General features: G+C 36.2%; 1 protein-coding gene across 1 annotated transcript; it reads left to right on the top strand.

Annotated features, from left to right (window-relative positions):
• The first annotated feature begins 4,952 nt into the window (after positions 1–4,952).
• On the top strand, positions 4,953–22,527 carry LOC113045275 (persephin). The gene is made up of 4 exons (XM_026205526.1): positions 4,953–5,315; positions 5,940–6,351; positions 17,898–18,189; positions 20,606–22,527. The coding sequence occupies exons 3-4, from the start codon at positions 17,925–17,927 to the stop codon at positions 21,040–21,042; spliced, it is 702 nt and encodes a 233-aa protein (XP_026061311.1). The 5' UTR covers positions 4,953–5,315; positions 5,940–6,351; positions 17,898–17,924; the 3' UTR covers positions 21,043–22,527.
• Positions 22,528–24,282: the final 1,755 nt, after the last annotated feature.

Below are 24,282 nucleotides of genomic sequence, written 5' to 3'. Positions count from 1 at the left end.
AGCGATTATCGTGAGCAGTGATGTCAAAGACAGCAGTAGAGGAAAATCATAGTTAATTTCATACAGTAAGATCATTTCAATTTGTTTACAAAAATGAATTGTTGAATTTTCATCAAAGTACACTGCTTCTTCTGAAGGGCTGATGTAGTAAGTAATCCACCCAAAATTCACCCGGGAATGTAAATGGAATTTGTTTCTTCATGGAAACAAATTTGGAGAAATGTAGCATTCCATCTCTTGCTCACCAATGGATCATTTAAAGTGAATGGGTGCCGTCAGAACGAAAGTCCAAATAGCTTTAAAAGTAAAACCACAATAATCCATACCACTCTGGTCCATCAGTTATCAACTTGTGAAACCAAAAGTTACAAATCTATAAAGATGTTCTGACGGCACCCATTCACTGCAATGGATGTATTAGTGAGCAAGTGATGGAATGCCTCATTTCTCCAAATCCGATGAAGAAACAAACTCATCTGCATCTTAAATACCCTGAAGATGAGAAAATGTTTGAGTTTTTTTTTTATCATTTAATGCTTTTTAGTTGCAGTTTTTGAGTTAATTAGTCCATGCTGACCTCGATGCCCACTCACACAGATTGTGTAATCAATGTGTGTTAACAGCAGCATTACCTGATAAAGCTCTAATGAGAAGTTTGCGAGCCAATTAAAGCCTCTATAACAGATCAAGCCTGGCCTGCTGTGCAGATTTAGAAAGCACTAACTTTAACTCATCCGAGTTACCTAATTTTCCTTGCTAAGCCCGGCCGATGAAACCGGTGTAAACTGTCAGAGATACTCGAGCTACATGACACAGCTGACAGACATTTTCCCGGTAATAGACGTTTCCAAGCCAAGCTAGCTTAAGGCCTTCAAAGGAAAAGAAAACAGACATTTATCAAGCGCCTGATTCCTGATCATCAGCATGTCATGGAGAGTATAGAAATGCATACAAACATCTTACTTTCTAATATTCGTCTTCGATGTTCTTACATATAAATAATCTGGGGTCAGTATGTTTTTTTTTTCTTTTGAAAGAAATTACTACTTTTATTCAGCAAGGATGCATTAAACTGATTGCATGAGACAGTAAAGACATAATGAGCTTTCTGTTAATCAAAGAATCTTGTATTTTCCACAAAACAAATATTAAACTGTTTTCAACATAATCAGAACTGTTTCTCGAGCAGGAAATCAGCATATTGGCATGTGATCATGTGACACTGAAGACCGGACTATATAAATGTCCTTAATGTCATTGCATAAGATAAAATATTAAGTGTCATTTATTGTAAAGATTTTTTTTTCAGTAAAACATTTAATTAACAGTAAAACAGTAATGTCGTGTTGAAAATAAAGTCTTTTTTTGTGGTTAGTGGATGATGTTGATAGTTAATGTGATTCATTACACCTGTGTGTGCATGAGAAGAACTGACATCCGCCAAAAATCAAACACACTGAGACTTCAAAAAATGAAGAACAGTGAAGTTAATGTGGCCTACGTGTCCAAATACTGTAGTTAATTCTGTAGTTTGTAAAGTAAACAGAAACATTATAATGATGTAATCTCTGGACTGGATGTCATTTGTTGAGGATTTCCTCAGAAAGTCTGTCATCTCAACATCACATGACTCCGCTGGAAGCCTTTTGGGGTTCAAGTGAAGAGCTGTTTAGTTTAATATCCATCTCTATTGTCTTGGTTTGCTTGTGTTAAGTAATTCACCACAGCGGCTTAGCGAGAAGACAATGAAAAGGGTTTTCAAGCATCAAAACAATTAAAAGGGGTCGTATGATGCTGCAAAAAAGAACATTATTTGGTGTATTTGATGTAATGCAATGTGTTTATGTGGTTTAAAAAAACATAATTTCCACATACTGTACGTTATTGTTTCTCCTCTATGCCCGCCTTCTGAAACCTGTCAATTTTTACAAGGCAGATCGTTCTGAAAAACAAGGTGTGCTCTGATTGGCCAGCTATCCAGTGCTTTGTGATTGGCTGAATACCTCAAGTGTGTGACGGAAATGTTACACTCCTGAACATGTTGTGATAATCTGTCCGGCCGGAACAACAAGACATAAACATTAAACCCATTCTAAATGTGATTTAAACACTAAGACACTCAAGACACTGATTGTGACTGAATGTAGCAACAGTTCATGTACCAAAGAATTTTGGAATCAGGAATGATTGTCATTAAAATACTATCCATTATAAAAAAAAATTTAGTCAAATAAAATATAATAAACATTTTGTATGATCACTTTCTTTTACATATTTTAATACGTACAGGTCAGAAGAAGTGTTTCCATTTTTACATATACTGTAAATATATGCTATGCTGAATGACAATGTAACATTATTTCATATTTTTTTAACATTTTATATTCACAAGTTTTTTAGAAGACACATTTCTTGCACTTAATATGTCTTCTATTTATTTAAAATCACTTTTATTAATTTTAATTTGATGTATACAAAATCGGGATGCCTTGTCTTTGACCCAAAACTGAAAAAAAAAAAAGTTTTCAACAAACAATTCAAGCAAACATTTGCTAACAATATTTTATCATTTAATATGGTTTAGCATTGCATTATCAGTGCAGAAGATTGTGGGTTCAATTCCCAGGGAACACACATACTGGTAAAAAATATATATATATGTGTGTGTAGCCTAAATGCACTGTAAGTCATTTTGGATAAAAGCATCACCTTTTTGCATAAATATAAATAAATGCATAAATGTAAATGTCAAAAAAACTATGCCAAACCAAGATCTGTAGCTTAACACAAGCTCAAGATGTTTTCATGTTTTATTCTACAACAAAAAATACATTAGTAAAACCCTCTTACTGCATTTTTAAAGGATTCAGAATGTATGAGGGTTGTTCATTTTATGATGAAAATAATTATACATTTTGATGGTCACAGACTTTCTGCAACAATCCAAAATCCAATGGAAAAGTCCTTTGGATGACAATAAACTTCAAGGTTGGCCTACAAAAACACGTCATCCCCACAGCGCAATATAACGTGTTTCCTGTCGCTAATGTCATTTTGGTCAAAAACAGCTAAACCAATTAGCTTAAACATTCAAGCTTTATGTTTACATCCACGAAATGCCAAAAAGTTAATGTTCACAAGTGACTCCTGTATTCCATAAACACACAGAACAATAATTTACTCACTCGCACAGTTAAACGCAGTTATCGCTTCCAAAATTTCCAGTGTGTACGTTGCTATTGTGATTCAGTATACAACCGTCACAAATAAATGACATGTTATGACACCTAAATACACTGCAAATATCTAGTATTCTGTAAATCACAGACATCAGAATGCCTTTAATTTCCAGTTAAAGGTGAGGCGTGTTATTTTTACAACAATAGAGCATTAGAACAATTACAACGTAAGCCTATTTCCACAGGTATTTCGTGAAGTCTTTGCAACTGATGGTTTGCCAGACAGATAAGATCGTCTTGAGATTTTGAGTCACACTGTTCAGGTGAGTCAACCCATAAATGATTCAAGGTTTTTTCTGCATGATGAAAAAAAAAATAGTTAAATAAACTGTCATTCCATCCTCTTAAATCTCTCAGCAATGACATGCTTCACCGTTTAGCAAGACACACAGGTGCTGAATCACGCCGTGGGAATGTAGAGTCAGATAACTCCAGACTTTGGACAGGTTGTAGAGCGAACCATGCCGCCGTCTGGTCAGACATTTATTTTTGTGAAGGTCTTCCATCTGCTTTGCATTTGCTGACTCGAACACCCTCTATGCTGGGAGCCGAAGTGTTTCAGTGAGTCACTAACGGATCACTGCAGAGTCTCACGTTCGCCCTTCCTGGCAAACAGCATCGTTGGTTAACGGCCATGAGTTTCAAGGTATTTCGCTTGGGAAAGGCTTGATGCTTTTAAATGTAATGGCACACATTTCGCCTAAGCAAGTCCAAGGAGAACATGGAAAACATGCTGTTTTTCACAACTGCGATCCAAGTCAAGTGCAAGTCACATAAAATCATATCAAATATTCTCATTGCAATTCAATTAGTTTCTTAGAGCATGGGCCACACAACATTGACCGAAAAGTTAGACTGAGTTCTCCGAAGTCAAAGGTGATTGGCCAGATCATGTACCTGCATTAAAACACAGAAAGATAACCAATGCACACAAGCAAACCGAGATTACATGCAAGCATACATTGATTTTAAGTTGTTTATTTTAAAAATGAAGTCATTCGCTAGCGTATGCCAAACTACATCCCGCGGTAATCCTATAGCATCGTGCAGCATGTTTAAAACAGTTACGAGCTGCAGGGAAAGCTAAGCGCTCAAAAAGTGTGACGAAAAGCATTGCGCATCCATTGACCTAAAGCTGCAGTTTGGTCTCTGTTACTTGAGGAAATTAATATAAGAAATTCAGCCACAAAAGACGATGCATTTAGACTCACATCTGAATGTGGATCTCTGTCTGCATTAGTTATATAATAAATATCAACATCAATCAATAATAGAATATAATTTTTTCCATTGGTTTCTAAAGAATTATACTGAGTTTATTTATTATAATGTCATTGGGGATGCCATTTGCAGCCTCTTGTTTACGCCAAGTGCAAATAGTGACAGAAGTTAAATATAAGTAATATTCAAAAAATATTCATTAAAAAAAGTGGTTAAGAATAATGCATTTTTCATAGTTGTTTTATCCCTGGCTTTAGAAGTCGCATCTCTTGCAATGCACCCAAAAAGAGACAGAACTGTCATTCTGCATGTAAAAAGTGATTCATAATAAAAAAGTACAACTATTATTACATTAATAAACTGTATTAAAGTATTTTAAATAAAAATAACTTGCATAATAAAAAATAAAACAATTAATTAAAAGCCAGTGATAGACTCGGTGATAGAGTTAAGTGACTCTCTCTGAAGCTTGTCTGGAAGGATATGGTTTGTCCCACATTACAGGTGTCGAGCATGTGGTGTGCAGTAGGTGTTTAAAGCTCTGGTGTCCAGTCCAGCGTCCAGTGAGAGAGGGGCAGATCCACGACTGTGCCACGAGTGATTAGACTTTATGGTAATCCGACCCATCCAGCGATCATTGAGCTGGTAGAGGAGGAGTCTCACACACAGGGAGGAGAAAGACTGACAGGGACCAAGGGGAGTTCTCCATGCACACACCCCTACAAACATACACACTCAAGCTCCTGCTCTCACACATCGCTTTACACACAGGCAGGGATCTTACACGCGGAGGACTTCGCATGACAGGACACCAAACCAGGATCCGGACAGCCTGTAAGCTTCACATGGCACATGGTAAGTTTAGAGCTTAGACGGTTTAAGTACCTTATAAACAGATCGCAGTGATGTTTGTTTTAAAATGATAATTAATTTGGATTGGATTGACAAGTCTGTAAATATATGGAGTAATGATGTAAATGAGAATGTTGAAACATTTCAGACAAAAACACCAAGAGCTTGTCGGATTTAGACTTAGATTTGGTTTCGGTCTACATTGGTCTAAACCCTATGAGGGTGAAGATCTGGAACGAATTAAGGTTTACTAAAAATTTGTTGGCTTCACTTAACAGCTCTGTTGCGAAAACCGTAGTGGACTGCTGTGCTGTCTACATATTCATCTTAACAGAAAGGAACCTCATAAGGGATTGATTTGAAACACACTGCATCGGGAGTAACTCTAGTTATCTAGGAGACTTGACTCAAAATTGATTTTTAAAGAGTCTGCATGTTTACAAGCTAATAATATGACACTCTACCAAACATTAATGGGAACTGGGTAAGATTTCAATCGGATTGAATTCTTTATTGATATAGGAGAAAGCTTAAATTGCTAGTTGTTGCACATCCACCTGCTTCCCCATTAAGGTCTTTAACCAAGTGCACAAAGTTCATTCTGCCGATCTGGATTGTGTGTTTCAGATCTGGAATCCTAAAAACGGACAGAAACCACCTGAACCCAAAGCACAGCCTCATTTCCAAAGTGATTTACATTGCAAAGCCACAATCTACTCGTCTCGGACTTGCGTAACCAACTATGTCAAAGGATGAGGAAATTCGGAGCCCACTTCCAGATAGCTGGAAGAAATTTTAATGTAAACGTATATGGGAAAAGGAGAAGTCATCATGAGAAGGAATCTGTAGGACACTGGTAGAGTACTTAATAACCATCGCACCCGGCCGTCGACTCATTACATGGATATACAGTGTGGATGGACAGCTCACGCTAGCGCCTCCAATCCTGCCTCCATTAGGGATTTGCCCTCCCCTTCTGCTGCCTGAGGTCAACCCAACACAACACCACCTTGATAAGTCTGGCTTAGCTGGCCACTTGGTAAGGACACATCTTCTTTTGTTAGCATAAGCTGCTACTTACAGCCAGGGTGTTAAACACTGCAGATCGGCCACAGATTCAGGAAGCTCCACTGTGCCAGAGCGCATAGATCATGATCAGTAAACAGGTTGTTACATTAACTGAATCAAGATGCTGAAGATGTTTTCCGCACTTGGGGGAAGTCATATAATCTCAGAGATTACCAAGACATCTGTATTTGTCTCATGATAAGAAATCTTGATCTTATATTGTTTTATCAGATGCATTAGACTGAAAAGGGAAATCCCTGTTTGGTGTTTTTTACATTAGACCACATCAAAGTCCCCTTGGAGAACCTTTGATTCCTTTCCTAGACCTTCAAGCCTCCATTCATCACTTACAGTCCATTTGAGTTCAACAAGCTTGACAAAGTCTTTTTTTAACCCATACCTTTGCAAAGTCAGGCCATAAATAGAGGTATTTATAGGTAGTTCCATGAAAACCTGGTTAGAGAAGTTTCCAAAGAGAATCTGTTGGTTTTCAGGAACTCCCTTTGGGTTAATCCGCATTTACTCTTGGGACAAAATCTATTGCATCCCAAATATACAAGCACTAGTAGAGATTCTTACTGAAGACTGTGATTGTTCACTATTGTTTCATACAATTTAGAAAGGCTTATATATTGCAGCTGACCCATAGATCTGGTACATTTTGATATGCTAAAGGCATGCCAGGTTAAGCTTATATTCACTTGAGCCTTTCGACTCCTGTAACCTGGGATTCACTCTATTCCCCACGACCTTAGAGCGAAGTCTTGAAATCGGCTTGCAGATGCAGCATTATCATTCGAAACACGACCCTGAGCTTTCACACATTTCATTTTGATCCCTTCACATTTTTCCAGATAGAAGATCTTGGATGGGTGCGTTTGTTTTCTCTGCCTGTCCTGCTCCGACACGCTCAGAGCAAGCTGCATTCAAGTGTGCCAGTCGCTAATCATCAGGACATTTAAAATCCCATCATGCACAATAGCACCAGGGTTTTATTTGAGTGGGATCTGCTTTTCTGTACATATGTTTCAGACTGGATTGAGGCAAATTTTGGCATTGGCTTGCGAAAGCAAACATTTGTGGCATTCAATCCAGACTGTAAAATTCCACGATGCAACTGATTTACGGTTTACAGATTTGACCATCCATTTGTAATATCTGACAAAACAGCTGTTGCCAAACAAAAAACAACAACTCTGGAAGTTCTAAATCATGCATACGTGATTAAAACAGTGTTGAATACATTGTGGTTTTCCGTGCATTTCATGATGGGATATGCAAAGGTCACGTCCTTTTCAGCTATTGATCACTAGAGCGACGCACATGTGCATGTCTCTCCATTGTGCATCTGGGCTTTTATTCCCGTCAGATGTTCCAGTCTTTCCCTACACGAGGTACATTTTTACAATCAGCCACAAAAAATAACAGGGGTGAAAGATGGCAGGAAATGTACTCGCAGCGTTCACACAGAGCGGGCGAAATGAGCGCTCTAGCCTTGGGAAGCTCGGTTATATGATGATATCAAATTCCTGCCACAGTAAATCCTCAGTGGAGCCACAAATTAAACCTCAGAACTAAACTGTTGACTGGGCCCACACGGAAACTCCTTAGGATTGAATAAGACCTGTCCATCTCAAACTTCTGCACATGCCCTGTCTTTCGTGTGCTTGTTTGTTCAGTGAATGAAACAAGAAAATTGGATATATACTACATTGCTACCAATACCAGCTGTATGAAGATATTCACCCTCATATCATTACAACCTCCAATTTGGGGTAAAAACAACATTGGAGCCCATTGAATCTCACTGAACAGACTTTTTTAGCATCTCATGTTCATATTTGAGAGTGAGTTGATTTTTAGGTGAACTGTCCCTGTCCCTACATTTTACTTAACATAAATCCAGTACTTAATACAAATGTACTACATTGAGTTTCCTCTCAAAGTCAGCACAAAAGATGCAAAGACAGTCCTAAAGATGTAAAACATCACCAATAGCTTCTTAATATGGATAGTTCACCAAAAATACCCATTTAACCTTTCTTCTGCTGATAGGAAAAGATCGTATTTTAAAGTTGGGGTAAAACAACATTGGACCGACATTTTTCTTTTTTTGTTTATTGAAAATGTCTTTTGTTCATACAAGTTTGGAAAGATTTGGTATTGAAAATATATATTTGGTGAACTGTAAATCCATTGCACAAATGTCCATATGCACAGTGGCTTTCCTCTCCAAATCTGCACAGAATAAATAAATAAATAATTCAATAAATAAATAAAAATGTCTTAAAGATACCAAACTGGGCAGAATTACATAAAACTAGCGAAACACTGAGGACTTTGAACCAGATTTAAAGGGTTAGTTCACCCAAAAATGAAAATTTGCCCATAAATGACTCACCTTGAAGTCATCCTAGGTGTATATGACTTTCTTCTTTCATACGAATCCAGTCTGAGTTATTAAAAAAAGTTGTCTTTGATCTTTCCAGCTGTTTGATGACACTCAGCAGGTGTTGCACTGCATCGGTTCATGATCAAGTTTAATAAAAAGCGCATCCATTAAAAAAAAGTGTCTCCGGGGGCCTTCTGTAGGGAATCAATGCGTTTTTGCAAGAAAAATATACATATTTAAAACATAATAATCACTTTAATCTAGCTTGCGCTCACTTGTTGTAAAACAGAAGCAGTTCTGGGGGAATGATGTTTGAGGTCAGCGCTGCTGTGAGTCTCGTGAAAACCAGCGTTTGTTAACGGGAGTAAAGGAAGCAAAGTCTCCTTACTTTAGCAAAGGAAAACCAGTCTCCTTTTGGCTTATATCAAAATCCTCCGACACTCTTGTTTACAAATCTTTGTTCTGTTCTTCTAATTAGTGACCGGTGTTTTGTTTGGATCTCTCCGCTGTGTTTTCGTGTGTCACTTCTGAGCGGAGCATGTGCAAAGCTGACCTCATACGTCATGAGTTTACAACAGTGAGCGCAAACTAGATTTATGTGATTATTACGTCTTGAATATGGATATTTTTCTTACAAAAACGCATTGATTCGCTACAGGAAGCCTTTGTTCATCCCCCGGAGCCATGTGGCCCTTTTTTAATGGATGCGCTTTTTATTAAACTTCTCTTGGACTGATGCAGTGCAACACCTGCTGAGTGTCATCAAACAGCTTGAAAGATCAAAGACCATTTTTTTTTTTATAACTCCAACTGAATTCGTCTGAAAGAAGAAAGTCATATACACCTAGGATGACTTCGGGGTGAGTAATTATGGCTTAATTTTTGGCTGAAACTAACCCTTTAAAAGAGATATTTGGCTTGCACCCGACCTATTATCCTTTTGTATTACAGAATATAATAAAATTCAATGTCATCAAAAGAGATAAAACACTTGAAAGGGAGTTGAAATGCTTTTAAATTACAGTCCTACAAAAGAAATTGGCAAAAGGCCCAAAAATAAAATAAAACAAGGTGAAATGTTGGACAGAAGATGAGTACTGTTTATCCTTGTGTAGCAGATCCAAGTCTGTCCATAAGAGACATCAAGCTGAGGACAACAGGTCAGGTTCAAACCACCTCCATTTATTGGCTCTGGAAGAACATATGGGACATAATATCCGTTGCCCTAACCTCCTCCCACATTATACACAATATTGACTGAGAAAAGTGAGAAGAAAACATGTGCATCTAGCCTCGCCAGAATCTACAACAATTACTTATGCTTAGAATTATATACATAAAAGCACATAAAAAGATGCTATCATACATATATTTAATAAAAAATTTAAGCAATTAAAAAGGCTGGTTGAATATTCATCCCTCAATTGATATATCTGTACATACCAATCATAATGACGTTTAAGAATAATGTTTGTATGAACCAAATATTCCCTCATAACAGTCATATATATTCACATTATACTCTGTAGAACCACCAAACCAGTGCACATGTTGGATGTAAAGCAATAAAATGCATTACAGAGTAAGCGAAGGTAAATTAAATTTGACATCTCACCAGAGGAATCCCAATAGTTAACCTTTTCCCACATTATACACGGAGCACAAACTGCTTATAAGTTGACTCCATGTGTGTCCAGTAAAAGTCATAAGGTAACAATACACAACATCACACATGTATATTTTACATAGAACATATTCAGGTTAATATTTATTAAACTTTACCTGAATAGACACTTTTAAATACACTCATATTAACTGGGAAGAGAAAATGTGCATCTTGCCTCATCAGCATCTAATTTTGAGGTCTGAGCTAACATCACTCCTGCATTCTCCAAAGGTGCTGATAAATTTCGCAAACACATTAGATGAATGAGATAGGCAAAAGCAACAAGCCAAATTCAAACCCACATCACCTGCATAAGCACTTTGCCGCAATGTCCTGAAACATGTGCAATAATTGAACAATTATTTTTCATGCTGAAGCATTTGTCAGGGTTACGCAAAATATATGAGTGTGAATTTAAACTGTCCAAAACAAACAGGAAATTGAATGGGATGAAATTGGAAAAAAACTGAAATTTGATAGTGCAGTTACTTCTCGTCTCAGCTCTCACATTTTGTAATTTTATGAACAATAAATACCATTTTGTGGCTTTTCTAGTTATACAGGTGGCACAAAATAAACATGAATGAACATCAGAAGGTAGCTGTGGAAAGACGTCAATACACACCATTTTTCAAGTTCAAGTCCACCAACGTTATTTTAATTCCTTGTCTGGGGTGCGTTTCCTAAAAGCAACTATGGTCGCAAGTTCCATTTGATTGCTAATAGAATTCAATCCAACTAAAGACCATAGATAGCTAATGATGATTTTTGGAAACGCACCCCTGGTTAGTTTTGTCGGATAAAATGGTTATTATGATTGGTCAGATCGCCTGTCAATCAAACTCCTGGCAATGGTCAGTTGGAATAACAAGAATGTACTGAATTGTAATTCTAATTATACAACATGGGTAATGCACTCTGTGAAATTAAGCATTTTTCAACCATAGAAGGCAAATATTTAACAGGTGGCTAAATATGTATGGCCTATAAACCTTTCAATTTTAAGGCTTTCAAAAGATTACATTTAAATGTATGATAAACTGTGTTGTTCTAGATAATCTCACATGAACTTGATTTGAATTCTACTTACATTTAAAGTCAAAATGCATTGTGAAAAGTTTATTGAATTATAATTAAAAAAGGCATTTTCCATTCTCCTGAATGGAGTACCATCTTTACACTGCCAAAACGAAAGCATGTCGCTAACACACAATGTTAGGGATGCATCATTCAGCGTTACGTATTGAAGTGCTAGTTCCAGGGTTATGGTCAGATTTAACACTCGTTCACAGGTTTAGTACATGACAGCTGTTGTATTTCAGGCATAGCATCCACACATGGACTGGCTGACCTCCAAATACACAAACTAAATGCTAAATGGTGTCTTTCACAGCTGTCGACTAACACTTCCAGTAAACATGCGATTTCTAAGAGCAGATGCTCAGAGCCTTTGTCAGTGTTTATAGCACATTTTGAAATTGAGCCCGAATGTGACATCATGTTTAGTTTATATGCAACATTAAGGGTCAGCAGATGATAGGACACATTGGCATAACAACTGAAAACTTAGCATGCTATCTGCTCCTCTGTTTAAAAACGCATACAGAAATTAAATACACAGAGACTAGCAAACGGTTTCAACAATAGATGTTAAAATAGTTGATTATGCAGTCTAGTTATGTAACCACTGGCAGATTTATAAGTGACCCACTTCAACTGCTGCAAACATTTCATATACAGAAGCCAGTGTAAAGTATCTGGACACTTTTAGACGTAATTAGCCAGATGTGAAAATGTCTAAATGTATTTGCATAAGATAACATATAAGAGCACGTATTTTAAATCGCGCAGATTTTTTCTTTTGAATTTTATCTAATGCAATGGCATTCAGACATCAAGTCAAACACAGGTATGTATGACTGAATCTAATGATATGATTAAAGATATTTGATAAGAGGTCTTTATATATGAGCAGTCAAGAGATAAAGTTGTGTTTAGAAATTGTTATATATGGATGAGCTACTAATACCAAAACTGTAATTATCCCACAAGGAACCTTTAAATAAACTTCAGCACACATGCATTGAAAAATAAGGGGTAGGATTTACTTAGAAACCACCTTCATTCTATAAACATTACTAATAAAATTCACAAGTAATTACAAAGAAACGACAAGTAGGAATTTGAATTAAACAAAACATTTTGTAGTAGAAAAACAAAGTAGAAAAATAACAAAAAAGTTAAATATGCATTGAAAATAAATTTTTTAATGATTTTCACTCAAAAACTTGCTAGTACATTTTATAAATAATTACAGAAAAAAGTAACACATTGAGATAAATATGAGATTTTGAAGTAGATAAAGTGAAATAGTATTTTCTTGTAAATTGTATTCCAATAATCTTTGTTTACACTTTATATATATATTTTTACAGTGTATAAAATAAATCATAACAAATATATGCAAATGAATACATAACATTTTTATAAAATTATATAATTAAAAGATATTACTATATTAAAATGTATGTTTTTAAGTTTTATATTGTTTATTTGTCCCTGGTTAGGCTTTTAGTATGGCTCTAAAAATATAACAACCAATAAAAATGAAATAATGCACAATAACAAACACCGTAATAAAGTAACAAAATAAATAAACATTAAACAATGCTATAAAAGACAAGTAGTTCAGAGTAAATACAAACACATTAAGTGTACTGTTTACAGAGCCTGTGTGTGTGTGTGTGTGTGTGTGTGTTTGTGTGTGTGTGTCTGTGTGTGTGTGTTTGTGTGTGTGTGTGTGTGTGTGTGTGTGTGTGTGTGTGAGTGTGTGAGAGAGAGAATCCAACGGATGAGGCGACAGTGAGATTAGCCTTGCCGGCTGCTTCCACACCCCATGAGCCAATCCCAGGTGTTAACCCACGTGACGCTAGATAAAGCAGGCCGCATTAGTGCTAATCCCAGCCTGATCTTTGGAGTGTGTTCCTGCCTCCCTTCTGCTGCCCTGCCTCCACCTATCTGCCCTGTGATGGACACGAGCGGTCCAAATGGCTAAAGTAACTAAAGCCTCATGCACCTGTGCTTTTCAATGAAGAGCGTAAAGTAGGTGTCATGCTTCATCAGAATTTATCATGTATTAAGTGGCTTCACCTTTCACCCTTCAATTATTTAGCTGATGTGTTTTATGGAACCTGATTATTTGATAAATGTAAGTGACAGGACTGTAAATGGCAAAGGGTTCTTTCAGTCATGTCAAATGTAAGGTTAACTGGAAAGGCCTGGACAAGTCTGATCTATCTAAAGATTATTGGCATGTGTTTTAAAATAAAATCCCATTTAGTTTTTCTACGTCAAAATTTTAATAATTTCAGTGTGTTAATTGCGGTTTCTTTGTAATTGTTGATGACATTTACTAGCGATTTCTGAGTGAAATTGTTTAAACACCAAATTCTTTCCTGTTACAAAATTTCAACCTCCCCAGCTTAAAAAAAAAAAAACGAAATAAAAAAGTTTTGCTAACATACACATTAAGTTATAAAAACATTATTTATAAATGTTCTCTGAACTTTCAAAATGCATAGTTTTTTTAAATGTTTTAAAAAGTGTTACTTTTGAATGTTCTCGGAACTTTCATGTTTCGATGTTTAAACATTTTAGAAATGTTATTAAAGACCAGTAACCTTAAACAAAAACTCTACTATTGTTTGACAAAAAAGAAAAAACTTAAAAAAAAAAAGTGATGGAAATTCAAAAGATGCTGCCAAATATATTTTAGATAGCAAGAATTCAAGTTTGAGTACATTTAGTGGAAATTAAGCATTGGTGACAAACTACCAGTTTCCTGACTTCTGGAAAGTTTCTCACTTGAATTCAAACATGAGAACCTTTCCAGAGCTGACAGAAACTTATTCAGGAAACAGGTAGTTTGTCACATTGTATGTTTTCTAATCATTTGCAATTGCCAGTATAAAACTTTAGACACATATGCAGTCATATAAATTACAGCTGGGTGTGTTAAAGTTTACAACAGTTAATGTGAATCTATATGTGGGCTGTACGAGCAAAACCTCATATCACAGCATGCGTAATATCATATGATGTTTACAATATAAATCACAACGTTGTTTTTGGCGGTAACACTACACGTAATGGTTTATGTATTAAATAATCATTTGGCAATGGCTATTTCTGTTTAATACAGTGCATTGAATATATTACCGTTTTATTTTGGTTTGTGTCCATGCAGTTCCAAAATATCAGATTATTTACAACAAATGAACAATATAAAGTCTGATATCATTGCAAAACAGCTACACGTTATGAATAACTTTAGTTTAAAACAAGTCAGTTCATTTAGTGGACAGTTCTGAATCTAAATTTTGATTGATAGAAAAAGAATGAATGGCCTCAAAACTTAATGGAATAAATGTGATGAATCTCATTATTTTTTTTTGTCATGGATTAGTTATAAATGCATGAAGAAATTATTTACAATTCAAAAGTAAACCATAATAAGTTTACTGTTCTTGTTTAAAAAATCTGAATTGTGACATTGTTTGCTCCTTTATAATAAATTGCCTTTATTTCAGATTGAAATACCTGCTAAAGGACCAAAGTTGCAGCGAAATTAATTTTAGTTCAAAATAAATAAATAAACAAAAAACATCATTTTGATGGTGTAATCATACAGTCTGTTGCATGCAGTCTCTGAAATAAGGATTATATTACATCACTAATGTTTTACAATCAGTCAGATCACAGCTGTTTAAAATAGATGATGAGGTAACACTTAATATACGACGATATCATAACATAATTCATCAAACATACTGCAGTTAACGTCAGAATCAATAATCAGCATGAAGCATGTCTCAAATTTAATTGTCCATTGCGTTCATAATGGTCTGTGTAAATAAAGTTAATTAGCCGAACACCACTGATGGAAACGATTCACCTCAACAGGCCAATTCATCAAACGGCCATCTCTGAAAACTCTAATCGCTGTTGGATTATTTGTACTGCAACTAAAGGGCGATTAAAGCAGAAAGCCGAATAACCGTTAGCAGAGATACATGCCGTATGAATCTTAAGACAGTTTATCGGTACAGAAGTGTTCTGTTGTATATTGTAACACATTTTGCTGCCTGGATTACCCTGGATTTCATAATATACAAATCTTCTGAAACCAGGCAAGAACGTATGCAGGTAATAATTCATCCATTTGACATTTTAACTGGAGAATGGCAAAGACAGTGTTTTCATGAGAGTTTGGGAAGAAATAGGACCGGGATGTGTTTTTATGACATTCATTTAAATAATGATTATCTATTCATTATCAGCATTTAGATGTGCCAGATCTATATTTGGTCAAGTGGAGAAAGTGACGAGAGTGATAATGTCATTTCCAAAATACACAGCGAACGAGATAAAGAGACCAGAACAACAAAAAATGACTACATGCTTTCCAACAGCTAGAGAAGTTCGTCCAGACACTGAATTCCACACTTATTAAAAAAGGCATTTATTTTGCTATTAAAAACAATAATACTGTAGCTTGTGTTCACTCTTATTTAGACAGACATTGAGCTCTTTCTATAAATAGAGGGAAATGTCATGTGATACACTGCATCCATAAGTAATCATAGTAAATAATAAAGTAAATGATAGTCAAGTAAATAATGAAAAAATAAATGCTGCATTCAGCATTACAAAATGGCAAAAGATTCAGAAATTTCAAAATTTTAATTATTAAATATGGGGGAAATGCATTTATATACATGTTTCTCGTACATTTATCTACTTATCTATCTATCTGTTAATTGGGGCTTTTGGAGCCATGGTGTTTTACCTTCATTTAACTTCATTAAGTGATGTGGGCCAAAAGGAACTTGCATTATTCCAGAATAAATGAAAATGTACATTTAATGATGAAAAGAAATTCACTGCAATGCAAAAAAATACAACTATCTTAAAACACAAAGTGAGCAAATTACAGATCATAATGGGCTGATTTTTGCATGCAAGCACTGATTTGAGCATCTATACTTTAGACCAACATGAACTGGCAGCCCGACCCAAATTGACCCAGTAAGACCACCATACATACGGTCAGTCTGGCAAAACACTTCCAGCATACTGCATCTGGATTTGTCCTTAAATGTTACCCATCTGCTATTTCCTCGTCTGGGGAAGAGTTTTCCACCTTCCTCTCCTTCTCTGGAGAAAACCTACCTAGTGAAAGCATTGAAAACAAAGACTTTTCAGCAAAAAAAAAGAACGCTCAACTGCAAAAACAACACAGCATTGGAAAGAGATTCCTCAGTTGGGAAAGAATGCAGTCTTTTGAGAGGATGAAAGAAAAATATGTGTGTACATGCAGGCATAGATATATGCTCCATAGACCTGTGTTTAGCTGAACAAATAAAAGACAACAGATAGATCTGACAGGGGACGTTATACCAGCAGGCCCACATAGAAGTTTCGAAGAAAGCACTTTAGACTTACCGAAAACTGCAACGCCCATCAGCCATACACCCATAACGTATTTATTTATTAAATATTGGTAACTATAGTAAAATTCCCTTTTCACCATACACTTGTAAAAATAATGGTTGTTTTTGCAGTGATGGCATGGAAGAACCACTTTTTTTTTGATTCCTAAAAATAACCTTTCAATGTTTCTTCAAGAGAAGACGATTTTAAAAATCTAAAGAAACTTTTGTGGAATGGAAAGATTCCATGTGTGTTCTTCATCAAACAATAAATGGCAATAAAATCCTTTATTTTTAAGAAAAACACAACAAAATAAATCTAGATTCATCTCCCATGTAGGTAATCTCAACAACTAATGGAGGTCTGTTTACCGTCATAAATCTGCTCACATTGAATGGATCATCTCTGCAAACAAAGATTCCCCCTCAGGAAAAGTAGGACTAATTGTTTGGACTTGCTTGCGTACAATAATGTCGGGTCTCCACCCAGGTGGATGTTACAGAGGACACACCTTCATGAAGATGAGGAATCAATTGGGGAAAGGAGGCTATGTGTAGAAAAGATCACGATTTGAAAGAACGAACCTCATTCTATTCAGCCAGCACAAATGATAATAACTAACCTGTCAACACAGACAGTAGGCTGTATTATTGTATACTTGAAACACACACATTGTATGCCAAGTATGCTGCTGAAAGCAAAGTACAACATGCATAATGTTTAGTCCCTCTGTCACTAGTGCATACTTAAGTCTTAAAACTTGAGTTGTTTTTGCAAACTATTCATTTAAGACCATGCATTTCCCACTTTTCCTCAGGAATGTTTTTACAGTTCACTGAAAGCTTTCAATAAATAGGAAGAACGCCACATATTTCAAAAGACTGATAAAAATCTTAGCAAGCCGGTCTGAGCTTCACCAAACATGGATGAGTTTTCTAATGGGTTTGTTTTGACATGTGTTTTTCAGAGTTTCAATGCTCCACGCTGCTCTAAGATGAGGGTATGGAAAGAGGTCACCCTCGCCTTCATCCTGTTTGGTACCTCGTTTTTCCTCCTGCTTATGAAAACCACATCACCTGTTGGGTCTTCCTACCCAAAGGCCTTAAGGATTTCATCAGACCCTTCCTCACATCCAGCAGACACAGCACTTGAACTGCCTCAATCATCCTCATCTTTACTCTCATCAACCTCAGCGAGGAAGCCAGCGCCGCGCCGAGTGGTCAGAGCCACGGAGGACATGGGCTCTCTTCTCTCAGAATGTAAGAGGAACCTTTTTTGGGTTTTCCTACGCGACATTGCTAGTGTGGATAACTCCTCATTTAACATTTAGTTCACAGATACAGCTCACTTGATATTTAAGGCAAGACTGTCCAGCTGAACAGAGTAGAATATTTAAATATTAGATATAATTCAAGTTCAAACAAGCTTTATTGTCATTCTGTAATACGAGGAGACATACAAGGAATTAAATGTTGTGCCTTTTTGAATTTATGTCATTTAGCAGACGCTTTCATCCAAAGCGACTTAGAAATGAAGACAATAGAAGCAATCAAAATCAACAAAAGAGCAATAATATGCAAGTGCTATATTAGTATATTTCAGTTGCACAAAGAAATGTACAGAATTTTGTCCAAGTAATAGTTTTGTCTATGTAGCTAAGTGCTACAGAAGTAGAGAAAACCTTTAAATTGTAAAAGTGTATTTTGGATGTTTTCTTTTTATTAGTCTGAAACAACATCTCAAAACTGACACCTGAAAGTTTAGTTTTATCATCGTCAACAATATTTTTCACACCTTTTCTTCAACCCCTTCATACACGGCTGCATGAACAGTGTGCACTTGCATGCAAAAACTATTTTCTTAAAACACACCCGGACTGACTCATAAAGACTGCAGAAAAGCAGACCTGTTCTCATCTTACATATAGAGCAGGGTTTCCCAACCTGGTACACATTTTAGATAGCTGACACCCAATTTGGTGTCTCTAATAAACAGAATCAGGTGTGTTTTTGATTAGAAAAAAACACCCAAAATGTGCACTATTAGGAGGGTCAGGGATGGAGTAGCAAAAGGTCAGTGCAAAAATGCTCTAAAGCCATCATAAAGATGAGCATAATCCTGCTTTACAACTGATCATTACAATGGTTTAAAGTGAGCAGTTGAATCCTTAACAGGTTAAGCCCTGGAGTTTGACACACGCATTCACTTCCATCAAAATGTATTAGGTATGTTTACATTTACTAATTTTTGCAATTGCATTTAGTTGCACAGTCTTAATTTAGACATAAGTAAATAAAGAGCACATAGAAACCTGAAACTGAATTTCCCCATTCACTCTTCAGATATGTCTCCAGATTTAAGCAATTTCACATGTCACCTTCATAGTTTCAAACTGTGCTTTCCAAGACACTTAAGTCTCAATCAAAGTCAGATATCTCAAGACCAAGTAATACTGAACATTTAAAATTACTAACTATAAATCCCAAACATACTGCCTATCCACATTCATTTTATAGTTCTAGAGACCACAGCGAAGGTAGATGCCAAAAAATCTAATTAGACACAGATGAAAATGAAAGAAACGTATAAAAATATAAAATCCAGGGCTCCATAATATATATTTTATTATTTTTTAAACACTGTAAATTCAAAACTGCTGGAAAACAATTATATACAATGCTTTTAACACATTCTAACTGAATGCTTTCAAGTAATATTTAACCACATGTGTTTTAGCCAGCTAGATTAACAACATCACCTTTGCGGCAATATGGCCAATCAGCAAAATTGAAACAACAATGAACTTATGAACCTCATTTTCTTACTGTATTTCAACAATTGTTTTATTTATGTCTACTTTTACTTCTAAGGGAAACATATAAGACAAAATTGATACTTAAAGCAAACATCACTAAGGTCTAAAACACATACAAGTATGCGAATGCATAGATGTGTCAGACTAACGTAATGCAAGAACGTGTTCCCACAAGAACTGCTTTATTAGCACAGTCCTCTACAGTGTGCCATTCAGATCAATTACCAAGAAAAACCTAAAGAGAAAGTCTCTTGAGCTTTTACACAAAATCCAGAAGCTTTTTAGCATTTGATTTGCCTTTCCCAGGGTTTTTTTTTTTCAGACCTCAGACCTCAAACAAGTATGTATTTTGAAAAAAATAAGTAATTAGCAAGTACATGTATTTATTTTTTAATACAAGGATGCAAGTTCATATGCTTGACAAGCAACTGCTGTTAATTCTTACACAGCAACTTTGTCCGACCCAGAGTGGCTTCAAATTCACATCTGAAGCTTGATTGTGCATAATTTATGTTGTAGAACAAAATGCTAAAGTAACATTAACAACGGAACTTATTTTAACTCATAAATCCAAAAGTAAAACCACAGAAACTCTTGAGGGAACCCACGCTAAATTAGCCAGTCTTTAGTTTAATGACATTCAATCGCTCTTTGAGAACTGAGGTTTGTTACCGGCACAGTAACACAAATGCACGTTAAGTATGTTTAATAGCACATTAGTAAAACGTTTGGAAAGCATACACATTTGCATTCTTGTGTAAAGTACGTTTCTGGCCTGAGAACTCAGTTAAGTCTCCTGTATTGTGAAAGAGCAACATCTAGGCATTAACTTCCTCCTCCGGTGTTTTATTTTCCTCTAGTCTCGTATCTCTTCCAAAGCTTCACCGAGGGCGAGCTGAGGAAGGTGATCGCGACCCTGGTGGAGCAGAAGGAGAGGATGATCAGAACCAAACGAGCGAGGAAGGGCCCGAAGCCGTGCTCTCTACACGAGATCGAGCTCACTGTGAGCGAGCTGGGGCTCGGGTACGAGAGCGACGAGACGGTGCGCTTCAGGTACTGCAGTGGGAAGTGCATCCACGAACGACGCAACTATGACTTTGTCATGGAGCACATGCAGTTAAATAACGGCTCCAGTGAGAGGGGCCGGCGAGGACGGGAAAACGGAAAAAAAGACAAGGCACGCTACACCCCGTGTTGTCGCCCTACAAAGTTTGAGAAGAAAATGTCTTTCTTTGACAACAAGGACAGGTTCTACACCATCCAGAACGTCTCTGCGAGAGCGTGCGGTTGCGTATGACATTCTGTTAACTATGGAAACATGGGAGAAACAAGGGAGGATGTCTATACCTCACAACGGCAACAGAGAACGTTTTAAAATTCCGTGGTAAACATAGGAACTTTGGGAAGGGCGACCATGTGACACTCAGAAACCATGGAATTGTTTGAGAACGTAGGGCAAATTGCAATTCTGAAAAAGATGCTGAGAGGGACCCACAATGCCATCATGGAAAGAGTGAAAGCTACAGAATACGCAAAATTCAAAAGATGAGGTCTGAAATGTCTAAAGCCTTGGCAACTATGGGATAAAGTTTCGTTTCTGCCTTTTCAGTGGTTACAGGCACTTTTGATTAGCACCAGGCACTGGACTTTAATCAAAGGTGGATCGCTGGTTTCATTCGATGGGACCAAAGCTGGCGGGAGACTCCTTTCGCCTTCCACTGGAAACTTCTGCAGAAGAACAAGTACAGATATAATAGTATTTAACCGAATTTATAAATATATATTAATGGTAGAGGGCTACAGCAACAACTGTATGCTGCTCGCTTTTGTTACGAATCTGAATACTGAAGTATGAAGTGCATCGCAGCTGTGAAAACTACCTCATTTCTTTCTTTGTTTCTTTTTTGTTTGTTTTCTTAGAAGAATGCACATGCAATGAACCTTGTTCTACCGCACCCACTTCCTGGGATTACGCTAGTCAGAAATATGAATCAGAGGTATACATGTAGATAAATGCTTCTCAACCAAAAGTCTCCTAGGATGGATATTAGCTAAAACAACAACTTGAAATGTATATACACACACTATCAAACCCCCGAATTTGACCTTAAAGCCTTGCCAAAGCATGTCTGATCAAATCCAAACTTCCCCTGTCCTTGAGACAATTTACACCCTGATATTTACATTTAAAATAGGAATAGTTGATCCAATTCCAAGGGCCAATTGGGAAAAGTATAGCTTAAAAAGTCTTCCCAATGGTGTCGTCCCTCAAAGATCTTAAAAGTTCATTTTTCTCATGGTCACATTCATGTTCACATTCTTTTAGACGATGATACTTGAGATTCATTCTTTTGGAAAGTAATTCCAGGTTTAGTCCTTCTCAACAGAAAATATACATTTATTATCCCTGAACACATTTATGGACAAATAATTGTAACCTTTATTTATGCAGGTGGAACATTATACTGTTAGAAATAAAGGTACTTTGTAGCACTTCACATTAAACAAATTTCTGTCCTCATAAGAACCATTTTCTGCTGTACAAGTTCATCAAAAATTCATTAAAATTCTTGATTCTTTAGACCAAAGTATTGGTTTTGGGGTTCTAAAGCAACAGTAAATTGGGTTAAACTTTACAAAACCTGTCAAGAACATGGGTTACATCATCTTTGAATCAAATGAAAGGCATGAAAATACATTCCACAAAGAAAATTGTGTTTTTAAAAAAGGAAAGTTTTTTTTTTGACCTTTTTGTCCTGGTAATTCATTGCACTCACTACAGTAATGCAAAAAAGAACATTCATGAAAAAAAATCTAATTTAAATGGTAAAATGGTAAATGCATATGTGACCCTGGACTACAAAACCAGTCTTAAGTGTAAATTTTTCGAAACTGAGATTTATACATCATCTGAAAGCTGAATAAATATGCTTCCCAGTGATGTATGGTTTATTAGGATGGAACAATAATTGATCGAGATTTTTTTGACTATTTGAAAATCTAGAATCTGAGGGTGCAAAAATTCTAAATACTGAGAAAATTGCCTTTAAAGTATGAATTCTTAGCAATGCATATTACTAATCAAAAAGTTTTTAGATATTTACGGTAGGAAGTTTACAAAGTATCTCCATGGAACATGATCTTCTTACTTAATATCCTAATGACTTTTGGCATAAAAGAAAAATCAATAATTTTGACCCATACAATGTTTTTTTTTTTTTTTTGGTTATTGCTTAAAAGATACCCCAGCGACTTTTGTTATACTGTTTTGGGGTCAAGGGGTCACATACTTTGCAGAAATGTGACCTGGGCAAATTTTCCCATATGCAATTTTCTAAAGCCAAACAGTTACTTAAATTTGTGCAGTTTTAAATGGTTCTCCTGACATCAGGCTGTAAAACCCCTTGAACCTTGCACATGCTTCACCCTTCCTTATAGGAAAAGTTTTTATGTTTTCTTTTCTGGATTAGTTATTGGACTAATTACAGAGCATGAAATCTGTCATAAACGCAATTAACTGATCATTGCATGTGTGAAGATGAACTGCTGAGGAGACTAATGGTGGAGTCGTAAGCAGTTCTAAGCTGTTCAGATGGACAGGATTAAGCATTAAATTTAGCCTTGGCCTTTCAGAAACATGCTGTAAAAGTGTAGACTGTCTTTTTACTGCTACATTCCAGTTTAACTCCTGTATATTACACCATATTTCATGTTTGTCAAATCAGAAACACAAAAGGACAAATCTGGTTTATACACAAAGCGTGCTGAACAATCTAAAATAGTTGGATTTGGTCTATAACAAATGAGCCACAATTCCTCAAATTCGTTCATAGATTATTATGATAATCTACAACTACGTTTCTTATATTCATTGACGTAAATTCTTCATTCTTTGCTGTTCTTTCTCACTGAAAAAGACTGTAGTCTAATTGAATAACTCTGAAGTAATTAAGGACAAAACTACAAATGAGATTGGAGTCAGTCCAGGATCCGCCGGGCCTTTCCTTCAAAGCTAATGGAGTTACTGTAAAAACAATGCAACAGCTAATGGAGCATGCAGTGGTTTTACTCGCATCACTTACATTTCAATTCAGGTGGAAAATGATGTCATTAATGTATTTAAATTGCAATTTAAAATGCAATGTATCTTCTGAATGAAAGTGGAATTACCCAGATCTTGCCACACACCGTCAAACCCAGTGCAAGGAATCACTCAACTTCAAACAATCATTACATCCTGCCCTGTGGAAATATCAGCAGTAGACAAGAAACATGTCCTCAGTTTGTTTTTAGAAATTTAAGGCACTCTGCCAATGTTGGAACCCTAGTAAGCCATTAAACTGTGTCTAAGCTTGCTAATTGGATACAGAAGGTGATCGCTCACTTCAATAAGGCAGTACAAGTGTTGTCTGTGCAAATAAAATTCTTGTTTTGTTTTGGCGAACAATTAATACGATCTGTAAATTAACTTAAAGCAACAGTTCTCCCAAAATTGAACATTTGCTTAAAATGTACTCACCCTCAGGCCATCCGAGAT

Source organism: Carassius auratus, chromosome 27 (assembly GCF_003368295.1).
Source record: "Carassius auratus strain Wakin chromosome 27, ASM336829v1, whole genome shotgun sequence".
Lineage (NCBI taxonomy): Eukaryota > Metazoa > Chordata > Actinopteri > Cypriniformes > Cyprinidae > Carassius > Carassius auratus.
This window is presented reverse-complemented; position numbering and strand designations above follow the sequence as displayed.